Genomic DNA, 13,896 nt, shown 5'->3' with positions numbered 1-13,896 from the left:
AACGGAAGGTGCACTCGTTGCAAAGTCAATACAAATACGTCGAGATCTGTTCCAGAATTACTTCTTTTTATTCAATCAATCTTTTAAAACCAGCACACAGCTAACTCGTTTCGTTCCCAATTTTTGCCAGAGGGAACTTCGTCAGGGCCCGTGACTCCGAGTAGTAGGCTTAGATATTTCCTATGCTTCTTGTGAATTTGGCTACTACTGACACCCCTGGACGGCGGGTGTGGGAAGTGACTGCACCACCTTCTGAATTTACTGTACATACGGACTGGATGTGCTTGACCTTGGTCTGCCGTTTGTTCTTTCCCTGATAATGTTTCGTGCCCTTGTCGCTCCTAACGAGTCGTGTGGCACTTCATCAGGACCTAAGTGAATTGATGGTGCACTACTAGAGGTCTGGTTCCCTAGGAATGGTATGGTAGCCAGACACAATAGAGTGTAACCCTAGTAGACTTGTACTGGGCTGTTGTAGACCTGTAGGGGTGTGGGGAAGGAAAAAACACATAACAACAATGGAAATTAAAGTTAAAACCTGGACAAGCATGAGGTTTCTCTTTTGGGTATCGGGGTGGTGTTAAGGCCAAACAACTGGCTAGGTTGTGACTGGTTCATAGCATGCGTAAATGATAAAAACCATAGCATGCATAGATGGTAGAAACCGTAATTGTATATTAATGTTATGCAGGTGATCATTTAAGGCAAAATCACGTGGTGCCAGTCATTGAGCCAGCTATTAAGGTGATGGGGTAAAGTGCCCGTAATCGTCAACGGTGCTATCCAAACTCCGATGTGTCTATCTCTGAATCCATTGACACGTAACCCAAGTTATCGTGGTAGTGGCTGGATGAGAGCTAACCACATCATAATTGGTGATCCCTACTGGGATACCATGAGCCTTTCTCTGATGTTGACAGTGGCAAATTTAGTGTTCCACTTGGGCCACAATCTTGACAGGTGATTGTGAAAGAGGTTAAGTTTCCCCTATACTTGAAGTTCTTGTTACCCCCATTTCCATGACTTTGCTTGGAGAGGTTAGTGTGGAGGTCTGCAGGTAATGAGCCATGAATGCCTCGTCTACCACTGGTGTCTTCAGGACTGGCGTGATGAGAACATGTTTCATGGGATCAGGCACTATATCATTGCAAATGTGTATTTGTAAGGTACACAGTGGTCCTTGGATGCCCAGCTCGTACACATGCCTGATGTCAAATGCATCTGTTTAAACCAAATAGCACTAATTTTTCCAATCTTCTTTCTGCCGTGTCTCATCAGCACCCCTGACCTATCCTCCCAGACCAAAAGCAGAGTGTGATCAGACTCTTCATTTGAAGCTGCTTTTTGTGCATTGTTTTATTGGCCTCTTTTGTTCTCACATCTATGAGTTATCTCACTCTCACATTTAATCAAAGATGTGATAGTCCATGATCACTCTTCGTAACAATTTGTGTTCTACCCTTTCTGTGTGAATCTGAAGGGTAGAATTGTTTGCTAACTTTACGGCTATTAGTATCCACAGAATGCCTACTGACTTTGTGTCAATTGACCGGAACCATGGGTTTGAATGAAGCTTGGCCTTGGAAATGTGATGTGGCTTTACGACTTTTTGAGACAGTAGTCTCTATCTCCATCCCAAATTTGTATAGATTTACATCATACTCCATAATTAATTTTGCGACTCATACTGATCCTTTAAGTAATCTACACCCTGCCCTAATACTTCTTAAACATTGCTGCTATACCTCACGGGCCCACAAGGCTTTTCTCACTGGCTAATTCTATGTTGGACCAGAAAGAGTATCAGGTTTAAACTTGCTGGAGCTTGTATAGATCTGCCCATTATGATCCAGTGAGAGGCAATAATTACACTAATCATGCTCGTGAAATGTATGATGGCCTCCTATCAAAAATCTACTGGTGAAATCTACATAGCTAAGACTTGACTTAAGCCTTGGAAATACCGTTTTCAATAATCTGTTGTAAAATAACAGCCTATCTGCAGCAGATTAACCTCTGGTGCCACAACATTCTTGTCTGTTATGCAAAAACAGCTTTTTTAGCCCAGTTCACTTTAGCATTTCTTGAAGTTTAAAAAAAGTAGTTCTGTGAGTCAGTTACTCCTGGGTGAAACATGGTGGTGGTGAAGTAAATCAGTAGGATTATGGAATTCCAGTTATGTCACATTGCAATCTCTAGATCAACCTCTGTTTCTTATTTGTTTTTATGCTTTTAGTTATTTGGGGTTTTGTTATACATTGACTTATTGTATTGCTGACTCATTCATCATTATCACTAGAACCCTTCCCCCCCCCCTGTTGTATGCCTTCCTTATTTATGGAGACCTTCAGCCATCAAACTGTATCTCATTCCTTTCCTTTGTTGTAGTCCCTCTCTCATCCTATCCCTTTGTCTATCTCTTACTCTCTTCTGGTATCACAAGGGTGGGGATGGTCTGTGGGAGTGGGGAATGGATGGGTGCATGTTTGTGTCTCACTCTGTCTCACACTGTCGCTCTTCTTAGGGTCTCTTGCTATGTGCCTTGAGTCCCTTGTCTGTCCTTCATCCAGTTTTTGCTGCATCATTTCTTTGTATATTCTTCCTGTTGTTTATTCACTGTTCCTCTTTCATGCTTTTGCTTGCTCCCCTTAACCCCCTGTCTGCTTTGTATCCCTCTTTTTTCTATCTCCTGATATGTTCCTTTAACTTTGCCCTTTTTGATCTTGCTTTATAACTTGCAGAACTGTTTCTTTGCCCCTCTTTGCTGTCTTTCTTCTTCTCCTTTTGGAGATCTTTTTTTTTTCCTGCATGCTATTTCGTTTTGGAATTATTTTACCACCTATTCCCCCCTCATGAGCTCTCTCTTTTGATCTTTTCCTTTCTCTCTCTCACTAATCACTCCCATTTTGGTTATCCCTGTATTTATCATTCATCTCACTGTCTTTTTCCTATGCCTCTTCCTCTTTGCCATATGTTAGTATCACATCTTTGTCTCTTTTGATCTTGTCATTTACTTCCCCTTGATCTTTCCTATTTTATTCATCTTTGGTTTCTTCTATTATATTTTGTAATCTCCCCTTCTTTGATTTTGCCTCTTTATGTTTATGTTCTTTGCCCTTTTTGTGTCTCTGTTCTTTGTTAATCACTCCTCTTTAGACCAACATTGATCCCTACTTGTTCTTCTTACTTTGTCTGTCTCCCTTTGAGTTGTCTTTTGTCTTTTTCTAGTTTATCATCTGTGGTCTCACCTTATGTCTCTTTTTGTTACCTTCATCATTTATCTATGTTCCTCAGTAATCTCTCAATTGTTGCCCCTCATTATTTATCCCTTATGTCTCCTTCTTTGTCTCCCATTATCACTTCCTCTTTCATTGCCTCTTTCCTTTGTCCTTTATTGTCTTTTCCTGTTTGCCCCTCTTTATCCCTCTTCTTTTTTCCCCGGTTTAGCTCTTTCATTTTTTCTCCTTGATCTCTTCCACCTTGCTCTCTTTTATCTCGTTTTTGTCCCATTATGATCTCTCCTTTGTCCTTGTTTGTATTTCCCTCTTTAAAGTATCCAGTTGTTTTTCTTTGTTTTTTACATCTTTGTCCTTCCACCATTTGTCCCTTTTTGGCCCTGGTTGACTTCCTTCTCACTGCCTTCCTAACCTCTGCCCCCACCACTGCAGCCATACCCTCTTCTTTATTGCCTCCCCTGATTTTAATTTTTTCTCCCTGATATTTCCTCCACTCTAGGTATTTTTCCTGAGCCTGAGAAGGATCCTGTGATCCAAATTGCCAACATGGTGCTGCGACAGGGAGAGAAGGATCCATTTGTGCGCAACGTGTTCACCCTGCGCTCCTGTGCTAGCATTGTGGGCTCCCAGGTCCTGTGCTTTGAACAGGAGAGTGAACTCTTAAAGGTAAACCATTCTAAATACATGAATAAAAGATAACTGTTTGGTCCCCCCAGAGCAGAATTGCAGAGACAGACTATCCTCTTTAGAATTTCAGTTGGACAAACCCCCCCTCCCCCATCGGCCCGAGTTAAATAACAGATTCTACCCCAGGTCATCATGCCTTTCGGAGGCACCGTCCTTTTGTGGGAAATGTCATGATTTGCTGTGAAGCCAGTCTCTCCTAAATATTTGGTGGCTTACAGAGGGTGATCAGGGGAATTAATGGGAATGCAGTTACATTTTCACAATTCTGTCAATATGAAGGAAGTTCATCAGGATTAATATTATACCCTCATTTCCATCCCCACCCAATGCCTTACAGCAGGTTGACATCAGCCCCTGGCATGGTTTTCCATGGTCACTTCTGAAAGTACTCTTCACTGAGAGCACATGACATTTGCACAGGAATTTACCTGTATCACTCATGTCCTTCATCCCTACTTTCTTCTGTCATCAAACCAATCACCAGGCCTCTGGAATTAGCACAGGTTCCAGATAACATTACATGAAATGTGTCCTCATCTGTAGTCATTAGCGTCAACTTTATTTCATTATGCTTGGCCTACACGTTAGAGAGTTTGTTCAGTTCTACCACATCCTTCTACTCCTCTGCTGCTTGTCAGTTTGGTACCTTCTTCACGAGGTTCAGATGGGGGAGCACATCTTTTTCTGTGCATGCTGCTCTGCCATGGAACAACTTTCGGTGACTGATCCCCATGTAAAGGGAAACATTGCTGCATCTGATAGAGACTTCTAGCGGCAGATTCCTTACCTTCGAATTATCTCCAGGCGTCAGACTAGATCTGGAAACTTTTTGTGGGCAGTACCCCTGGGCACCGGTAGGCTGTGCCGCTCGGCTCCGTGTGGTGTCGTCCATGCCGGATCTGACGTGCGTGTTGTCTATATAGGTTCCACCACAGTGCGCTCACAGCAGTTCTTGTCTTTCTGTGCCAGGCAGTGCAGAGCCGGAGAAGACCTACCCGACTCATATTCTGACTGACTGTTCTTCAACGCTTTTGTCGAAGATTTTTTGAGACATTGTCTCCTGGTGTGGCAGGGATGGCCGCGAGGAATGCTGGTTTTAAGCCCTGGGGCGCCTGTCGCCATCAAATGTCAGTGACGGACCCACACCTCGTCTGTCTCTGGTGCCTTGAGTGCAAACATGACGCCAAGACCTACATCTCTTGTCTCGCCATGTTCCTGAAGGCCTTGAGGGAGCGGCCCTTCAAGCGCCTTGCCACTCGATGTGTGATGCTGCGACTGTCTTTTGATCCCAGTCAAGAGGAAGGTCCTGGGATCAGTTGTGGAGCCACTCCAAGCACTTGTCGTCATACTCCAAGTCATCTGGGCATTCGGGTAATTCCCACAAGCGCAAAAAGAACAAAAATTCAAAGAGGTCTTTGACTTGTCTTGTCTTTGGTCCATTGAAGTCCTCTGATGAGACGAGGGAATGTCTGAATTCAAGGCCTGACTTTGTGGTTGAGCCTCGGCCGTCTCTCCGCCACCCCGAATTTCCAGGAGCTGGAGCTATTCTAGTCCTACTCGCTTTTGGGCGGCCCATCCCCGCTGGAGCACTTTTGGGATCCGCAGGCTTGGGAGGGGCCCCTACTGATCTTCCGCTGGCAGGTTCACCCCTTGTGCCAGTCGGGCCCCTTGGACCCATGGACGGATCTGGGCCGGCGCTAGTTAAGGCACCTTGACCTCCCCCGACCCCACTGCTGCCCATATACTCATTCCAGACTCCGACACAGAGCCGGATGGGTGTTGTCCGATGCCAACTTAAGGCATTCTATCCAGGCTCGAGCCTATACCCTAATCCTATAGGCTAGAACTTGTGGATCACTGGACCCTAATGAATACCAGCCTCTATATATCACCGAGGTGTAAGGATTTGGCGATGGATTGGACACCTCCCCAGATATTGTCCTGGTCTCTCCTCCTGCCATGGCTACGGTGGAGGGAGCCTCATTAGCTATGGTAATGATGGCGGCCGATGTCCTGGACCTTCGATGTCCTGGACCTTCAACTGGCCTCTGTGGCTGTCAAGACGAACGCCTTGACGGAGTTGCTTTAGTCAGTAGCCACTCCTTCCTAACTGCTTCTCCCTTTTAATGAAGCCCTCACAGATTTCCTACTTGGGGCCTGGTCCAAGCCCTGCACAGGGGCTCAAGAAAATAGGACAATGGCTAGCCGCCATCACCTGCCCCAGGGGACCCCAATTACCTCTCCCTGCACCCCACCCTGGGGAGATTGGTGGTCCAAGTCTCCACTTTCTGAGTAGATCCTAACTCATTCCCTACCCTTCCACTTGACATGGAATCCAAGAGGTTGGATACCTTGGTAAAGATGATGTTTTGTTCCGCCACCTGGCACCGCGGTCGGTGAACACAGTTTGTCTATTTGACCGATGCTCCCATTTGCTCTGGGACTCGGTCGTGCAGGTGCTGCCTGTGTTCTCGGAGGAGGCCCGAGGCATACTCAAGCTATTGCTGACGTGAGGGACACAGCTAAGTTCGTCGAACGCTGTGAACTAGACACAACCGACTCAATAGGCAGAGCGGTTTCAACATCTGGCCCTTAGGTGCCATACCTGGTTGAGAACCACTGGCTTTTCGGGGGATGTCCAGGCCTCACTCATGGACATGCACTTTGATGGCTCTAGCCTCTTTGGAGACCAGGTGGACTCCACGCAGGAGCGCTTCAAGGACAGCAGAGCTACGGCCAGGACCTTGGGCCTTTCCATGGCCCTTTGACAACCCCAGCCCACCTTTCGCTGCCACGGAAGGGGCTTCCAACCGCATCTTTAGCTGCCCAGCCACCACAGCACACAGGCCTTGTAGGTCAGGTAGCCAGAGGTTGGGCCTGTCCACAACCCCCCGGCAGCCACAGCCTCCAAGTCTCTCTAGTTTGCCCTCTGACCATCATGGGCATTCAGTGGGAGATAGGATACGCCATCACCTCTACCACTGGAGGTCGAGAACATCAGAATGCTGGGTTCTCCAGAATGTCCAAGGGGGCTACTGTGAGAAAGTGCCATCTTTCTTGCATGGTATGCCCCCATTTTTTGCTGAATGTACTTTGACTGAGTGTGCCCTGGACTCCTGCCAATCAGGTGCCCAGGGCCTATGTTCCTTCCCTAAACACACAAAACCCAAATTGGCAAACCCTGGCCACATGTCAGCCCCTGGTAAATGGTACCCTAGGTACCCAGGGCCTTGTAACCAGGGAAGGCCTCTAAGGGCTGCAGCATTCATTGTGCCACCCTTAGAGGCCCTGTACCCTTACACACACACACGCTGCCCTTGCAGGCTGGGTGTCTGGGTACAAGACAAAACAAAGAGTCGACATGGCACACATACCTGTATGCCATGCCCATCACCTACACTGCCATGGCATATATCAGCTACCCCTCTAGCTGGGTGCCCTATGCCAATGGTGTGGGCACAGGAGCAGGAGCCCTGTGCCCCTACAGTACCCAGGTCCATTCCTGGGCACTGTAAGTGCAGTGCTGCCATGTAAGAGTACATGGTGCTGAGAGCTCGTCAAACACGAACTCCACAGCACCATAATGGCAACACTGAAGACTGAGAAGTTTGGTATCAAACTTCTCAGCACATTAAACCCACACTGATGCCAGTGTGGGATTCAATGTACCAAGCACCCCAGAGGGCATTTTAGAGATGCCCCCTAAAACCTAACGTACAATCCACGTCTGTTTTGAGGCTGCTTAGGCTGCCACACAGCAGACATGTTGCTGGACCCCTGGTTAGGAGAGCCCCTGCTCTCCTGGGCCTGCAACAATGCACATCCTGGGCGAGGTGCTAAATCTCCTCCCCCAGGATGGGCAGGGGGAAGCTTCAAAGGCATGCCGCCTCTGTGAGCTTCCCCAGGCCACTGCAACCCCCCACTCTGGCGGGAAGCTTGGCCAGAAACCCCAAATAAGGACCGGGGATGTGCCAGCCTGCCAACCCCACCCCTCAGGTGGGGGAGGCGAGGTGAAGCACATCTCCGGGCTCTCGCCATCTTGAAGATGGGAAGCCCTGCCCTATCAGGACTAGGCTACTGCCCCCCTCCCTCAGGAGAGAGGCAGGATAGGGGGTGTACCCACCCCAGGACAGGGACCCATTGGTCCCTGCCCTTCACCTACCTGTAACGCCCCTAAATCTTGTATTTAGGGGAACCCTGAACCTTCCTTCCCCAGATTCCAAAATCCGAAGAAGAGCTAGAAGAAAGAAGACCTGCCCTGCAGCTGCTAAGAAGAGGAAGACACAAACTGCTTTGGCCCCAGCCCTACCGGCCTGTCGACCCTCGAACCTGCTCCTGCTCCAACCCGGCATCTCTTGTGGCCAGCAACCTCACAGACCCCGGAGGGCCTGGCTACCTTTTGACTCCAAGTCCCTGGGACTCCCATGAGTAGAGACTCTACTCAAAATCTACTTCCAATCCCTGGCAGCAGCCCGGAACCGCGAAACCAGCACACTCTGCACCAGCCAAGCCTGGCCTGTGCCGGAGTGAACAAAGACCAAGAGGACGACTCCACGGCGACTGTGACCCCGAGTACGGCACCCAAGGACCTCCCTCAACACTCCTGAAGAAGCCTGAAGCCTCAGAACAAGGTGCCCCCCCAACCGCGATCAACAGAGGGTAAGATTTCCTGACACCAAAAGGCACCCCTGCACCCAGCGCCCCGCGGCCCCCTGTACCCAATCCCGGGGTACCTACCTATCCTCCAACTACCCAACTTACCTCTCGAAGTGGTGGTGGCACCTGAAGAATCCTCGTCCCCGAGCTTGCAGTCTTTTTCTAAACCGTAGATTTCCCATTGAAATCAATTGAGCGCCCGAAGGCTCAAAAGCACCCTGCACCCAGCCGCCCGAGTGGCCCTGGCAGTGCAACCTCTACACCTATCTACTTCCCCACTTGCGCGGAGTAAGTGACCAGGAGCCCAGCTCCCACAGCCGCGTGGCCTGCTAGTCAGCAGCCACCAACCAAGGTCCCCCTATCCCTTATAGGATAACATTGGGCCTAACTCTCTGCACCCGGCTGCCCTAGTGCCGCTGGGAGTGAACCAACTGTACCTACTTGACCCTGGGGGACCCCTGAGTCTATGCCCAGAACCTTAACTCTGCCAGTCGAGTACTTACCTTTAAACCGATAACTCACTTTTCTTCATAGGGTAACACTGTCTGGCTTTTTCCTGAAATTTCTTCTAAGTGTGGACTTTTCAAAACTAAAAATATTCACCAAAAATCAGCCGAGTAACGAAAACGAAAATACTCATCTGCTCTTAGGTAAGCTCCCAGTGCTGGATCTTGGTGCCCAGCACTGACTCTGAAAACTACTTACAACTGTACTTACCAGTACCCCAATTTTCTTCCGTAGGAAATCATTGACTGTTTTTCTGTGAAATTTCTTCTGTGTCAATTTCTGCAATCTTTAAATATTCTTTAAAAATCCTATAATATCTGAAAACGTAATTACTTACCTGTTTTGGCGAAAGGTCCCAGTACTGAGTCTAGGCACCCAGTACTGGATTACAAAAGTAACGAGAACATACTATACCTGTAACTTGAATTATCTGCCTTAGGGAATCATTGGCTGTTTTCTATGAAATATTTTCTAAATGTCAACTTTTAAAATAGCAAAATATTGTCTAAAAATCATCACAGTAATTAAGTTGACTTTTATCACTTGATTCCAAGTACTGACACAGGACTTAATCTAGGATCCAGTTTGGAATTCCAAAAGTAATCCTAAAAGTAATCTGTGGCAAATAACATGAAACTTCCATTGAACTCAATGCATTATTGTGTTTAAAATAGTGTTGCCTATTGCAACCACTTGTAACTGTTTACAAAAGTCAATTGCATATTGCAAAAGTATTTATATAAAGCATCTCATCTGAGAAAGTATATTTTAAATCCAATTGTTGGTTCTAAAATAAAACGAGCATATATTTTTTTATATATAAACCATTGGCCTAGAGTTCAGTTATTGAGTGTGTGAGACCATTTGCTGACTGAGTGTGTACAACAAATGCTTTACACTGTCCTCTGATACTGCCTTACTGCTCGACCAAGCTACCACTTTAGAGAGTAAGGTTATATCTAACTTTAGCCTTTGCCAAGTCTCTGGGGACTGTGGACTCTGTACACCCTGTACCTATTTGGGAACAGTATATACAGAGCCACTTTCTCACAGCTACTTCCTCCATTTTGTGACTACCACTCCACCCATGCCACCGGCTGACGGAGGACCACATCTCATTACTCTTGGCCAAGGGAGCCATATAGAGGGTGCCAGCAGCAGAAGTAAGTTGTGGTTGTTACTTCTGCTCTTTTCTTGTGCCCAAGAAGGGCAGAGCCCTTTGTCCTATCCTGCACATTCTTGATTTCTTCCTGATAAATTCAGAATGCTCTCGCTCAAGTCCTGTCTGCCCTAGACCCGGGAGACTGGAAAGTAGCTTTGGACTTGCAGGACCACGCATACTTTCACATTCCCGTTCTGCCTGCCCATAAACGTCACCTGTGGTTCATGGTCAACCACGAGCATTTACAGTTCACCATGCTCCCCTTTGGTCTTACCAGTGCCCCTCTGGTGTTCACTAAGGTGATGGCGGTGGAACAACCAGGCCCAAGTCATCACTGTGGCTCCGGACTGGGCTTGGAGAGTCTAGTATCCTGAGCTGTTGAGCATGGCCTTCGGTCCTCTGACCAGGCTTTCCTTTCAGGAGGATCTTCTGCCGCAGCAGCAGGGGAGGGTACCCCACCGAACCTGTCACCGCTCCGCCATCATGCGTGGAGATTGAGCGACAACAGTTGACAGCTATTGACCTTCCACCTGAAGTCTGTAATGTTGTGCTGTCAGCTCGGCGTCCCTCCACCAAGACAGTATACGCTGGCTATTGGAGCAAGTGGCATGGTGTACAGCCAAAAAAGGTTTACCGTTTATCTGCACCCCTATCCTAAATTCTTTTGTTTATCCTTACTCTGGCTCAGCAGGGCTCTGCATTGGGAACTTAATCTGCCATCTCTGCCTACCTGTGGCTGCCAGATCAGCCTTCCGTCTTCAAGTCCCCTGTTGTCAATAGGTTTCTTAAAGGTCTGCAACACTAATTTCCTCCAGTTCCCTTAGTTATGCCTCAATGGGACCTTAACTTGGTACTTACCTTTGTAATGTGTGCTCCTTTTGAATTGGTTCATACCTTGCTTCTTACCATCAAGATTGCCTTTCTGGTAGCAATTACATCTGCACGGATGGTCCGTGAACCACAGGCGTTGTCATCTCAACCTCCGTACTACTTTCTTTCCAGACAAACTAGCCCTTCAGGCCCAAACATTCGTCTTACTCAAGGTAGTTACCCCTTTCTACGTAGGCCAGTCCATCACTTTGCCTACCATTTATGTTCCACCTCATTGTTCTAAGGAAGAACTCCCCCGGCTGGACCCAAAAACAGTGTTTTCATTCTACCTTGACGGCACAAAACCGTTCTGGGTGGAAGTTTAACTCTTGGTGGGATATGTTGGAACCAAAATAGGGAAGGCCATTCAGAAACAAACCATTTCCCGATTGATCGTACTCTGCTGTAAGATATGCTATGCACTAGCCAAGAAGCAACCCTGAGAGGCTTTACGTACTTATTCCACCAGATCAAAGGCTGAAACCACTTTGTTTGCATGTGAATTTCTGCTCCTGGGCATCAGGCATCAACATGGGCCTCACTGCATGCGTTCACCAAGCACTACTGCCTAGACAGTCAGGTCTGTTGGGACGGGTTGACCTGTTTGCTCCTGCAAGACTTTCTACTCTAAATCAAGTTTGCAGCCCCACCTCCGGAGAGGTATTGCTTGGGTAACTGTTCTAAGGTAAGGAATCTGCAGCTAGAAGTCTCTATCAGATGAACAAGTTACTTACCTTCAGTAATGCCTTATCTGGTAGAGACTCTATCTAGCCGCAGATTCCTTATCGATCCACCCATCCTCCCTGCTCTGCCAACTGATTTATAGCTACAGGGCTGCTCCCTTTTCTGGATTCCAGTGCCACACACAAGTGGTCAGTGTTCTTTGTGGCTCCTCTCTCCTGGTGTGGAAAGTCCTGAAAAGAAATGTATTCATCATGCTGGGGTGGCGCCTATATAGGCACTGCGCATGTTACTTCTGGCGCGGACAACACCGACGCCATGCGGAGCTGAGTAACGCCACCAGCTGGCACGCATGGGTACTGCTCACAAAAGAATAACACCTGGGGATAATTCCAGTGTAAGGAATCGGTGGCTACGTAGACTGTACCAGATAAGGCATTACCGAAGGTAAGTATCCTATTTGAGGCTGGCATCAAGTATTGGTGTATTACTTTCAGCAGTGAGGTCCAAATCTCACTGATGCACAAAAGGTTCTCTTTGAGCTTGGACCCCCCGTTAAAACCTCAAACAGATTTTTGCTACTTAAATGAAGGGCTCAGCCATGCTTGCAAGAGTTTTACTTTTTTTTAAGGTGTGCTGGGACATTTCCATTTAAGGCTTTGCAGATCAACGTTTTTCTAGTCTGGATGGCAGTGACTGCAGTCTGCTGAGCAATGGGGGCATGTGTCTGTTCTGGGAGTATTGGTGGCAACACAAACTGGTATCACAAACTGCTGCATTCTACAGGTCCTAGAACGTTTGTGTTTGTTTGTTCATAATTCCTATTAAATAGCTGCTTGGTAGACGCTCAATCCCGTTCATATCTGCCATCTTTCCTCGGATCCTTGTGAACTAGTTCTGACATCTCACAGTGATCATCTGGGTGGTTATCATCATCCATTAGCCCACCTATTTAAACACTCGCCTTCGTCCTGTGTGTCTGACCAACATTCATGTTTTTTTAACCTTGCTGGTCTCCTATTATGCGAGTTATAGAGAGGTACGTAACTGCTCAAAAGAAATATTCATGTTGCTCTTTGCCCGCTGATTAGCAGTGTGCCTGATGAGAATGCCTCTGTAATGTCAATGGAACCAAGATAAAGTATCAGTTCAGTCTAATTGTTATGTGTGTACTACAGATTTAGCTTTGTTGCTTTCTTCTGTGTACTGTTGAAGTAAATGGTCTTACCATGTGGGTAATTTGTAGGGCCAATTACACTCAAGTTGACTGATTCGGTCAGGGACTAAAATCCAAGAGTGTAAGAAGTGGCAATGCCTTGCATAACTGTAGGGTGAGACGCCCAGTCAGATGATGTGGTACAGACTGAGCAGGTTCACTCCTGTGTTTCCTTGCAAGATATGCCTTATTGCATGGTGGCAGTTCCTAGTTGTCCATATGAATTATGCTTGACATACTGTACCTGGCCTTAGGTTTGCCCTGTACACTACCTCAAAGGGACTAACACTCTTACTCACCAGGAGAACCTCTATGGAAGAGAACAAGAGGTAATGCTTGCATTTCAAAGGGACGTTGACAATTTTACTTTGTCTGTTTGTTCCTGGGTAAAATACAGTGGCTGGGTGATAAACTCAGCACGTTTTACCCCCAAATAATTACTTTAGTAATTGGTAATCAGTATTTGTATAGCGTGCACTTAGTGTAGCACCAGACCACTTTCAAAGTCCGGAGATGAGTTCATAAGTTCTGATAACAGACCAGTGTCTGATTTGGCTTTGGAGATGTGAATGGGGATGTCACAGTCCATTTATAATCCCATTGATTGAGGCACGCATCTGCACTTAATTTTAACAGGCTGTAGCTGTTCCTCTTCAAAGCTTTGGTTCTGTTCTTCGGCATACATACATGAAGGTTCTCACCAGCTGACTCTCCTTTTAGCTGTCTCACTGTTGTTTTCCAACCTCTGATTGTTAGCCACTCTCCTCCATCTGTATCCCTGTACCAAAGTCCTCTGAGACTCCTGCATGGTATTAACCAGAGCTTTTGAAAATAAAACCTAAAATAACATTTCAGAAAGTTCAAAACCTGTTTGCCTTTGC

At 47.0% G+C, this 13,896-nt stretch overlaps 1 protein-coding gene across 2 annotated transcripts in view; it reads left to right on the top strand.

The window, feature by feature from the left end:
- Window positions 1-13,896, top strand: part of POLD1 (DNA polymerase delta 1, catalytic subunit) — a 509,877-nt gene that overhangs the window by 124,861 nt on the left and 371,120 nt on the right. For both annotated transcript variants that reach the window (XM_085616214.1, XM_085616215.1), the window contains exon 9: window positions 3,736-3,902. In XM_085616214.1, coding sequence (XP_085472340.1) covers window positions 3,736-3,902 — 167 coding nt within the window. The remainder of the gene's footprint in view (window positions 1-3,735; window positions 3,903-13,896) is intronic.

This window comes from Triturus cristatus, chromosome 7 (genome assembly GCF_964204655.1).
Source record: "Triturus cristatus chromosome 7, aTriCri1.1, whole genome shotgun sequence".
In the NCBI taxonomy this organism is placed as follows: domain Eukaryota; kingdom Metazoa; phylum Chordata; class Amphibia; order Caudata; family Salamandridae; genus Triturus; species Triturus cristatus.
Note: the sequence above shows the minus strand (reverse complement) of the source record. Positions and strands in the feature narration are given on the sequence as shown.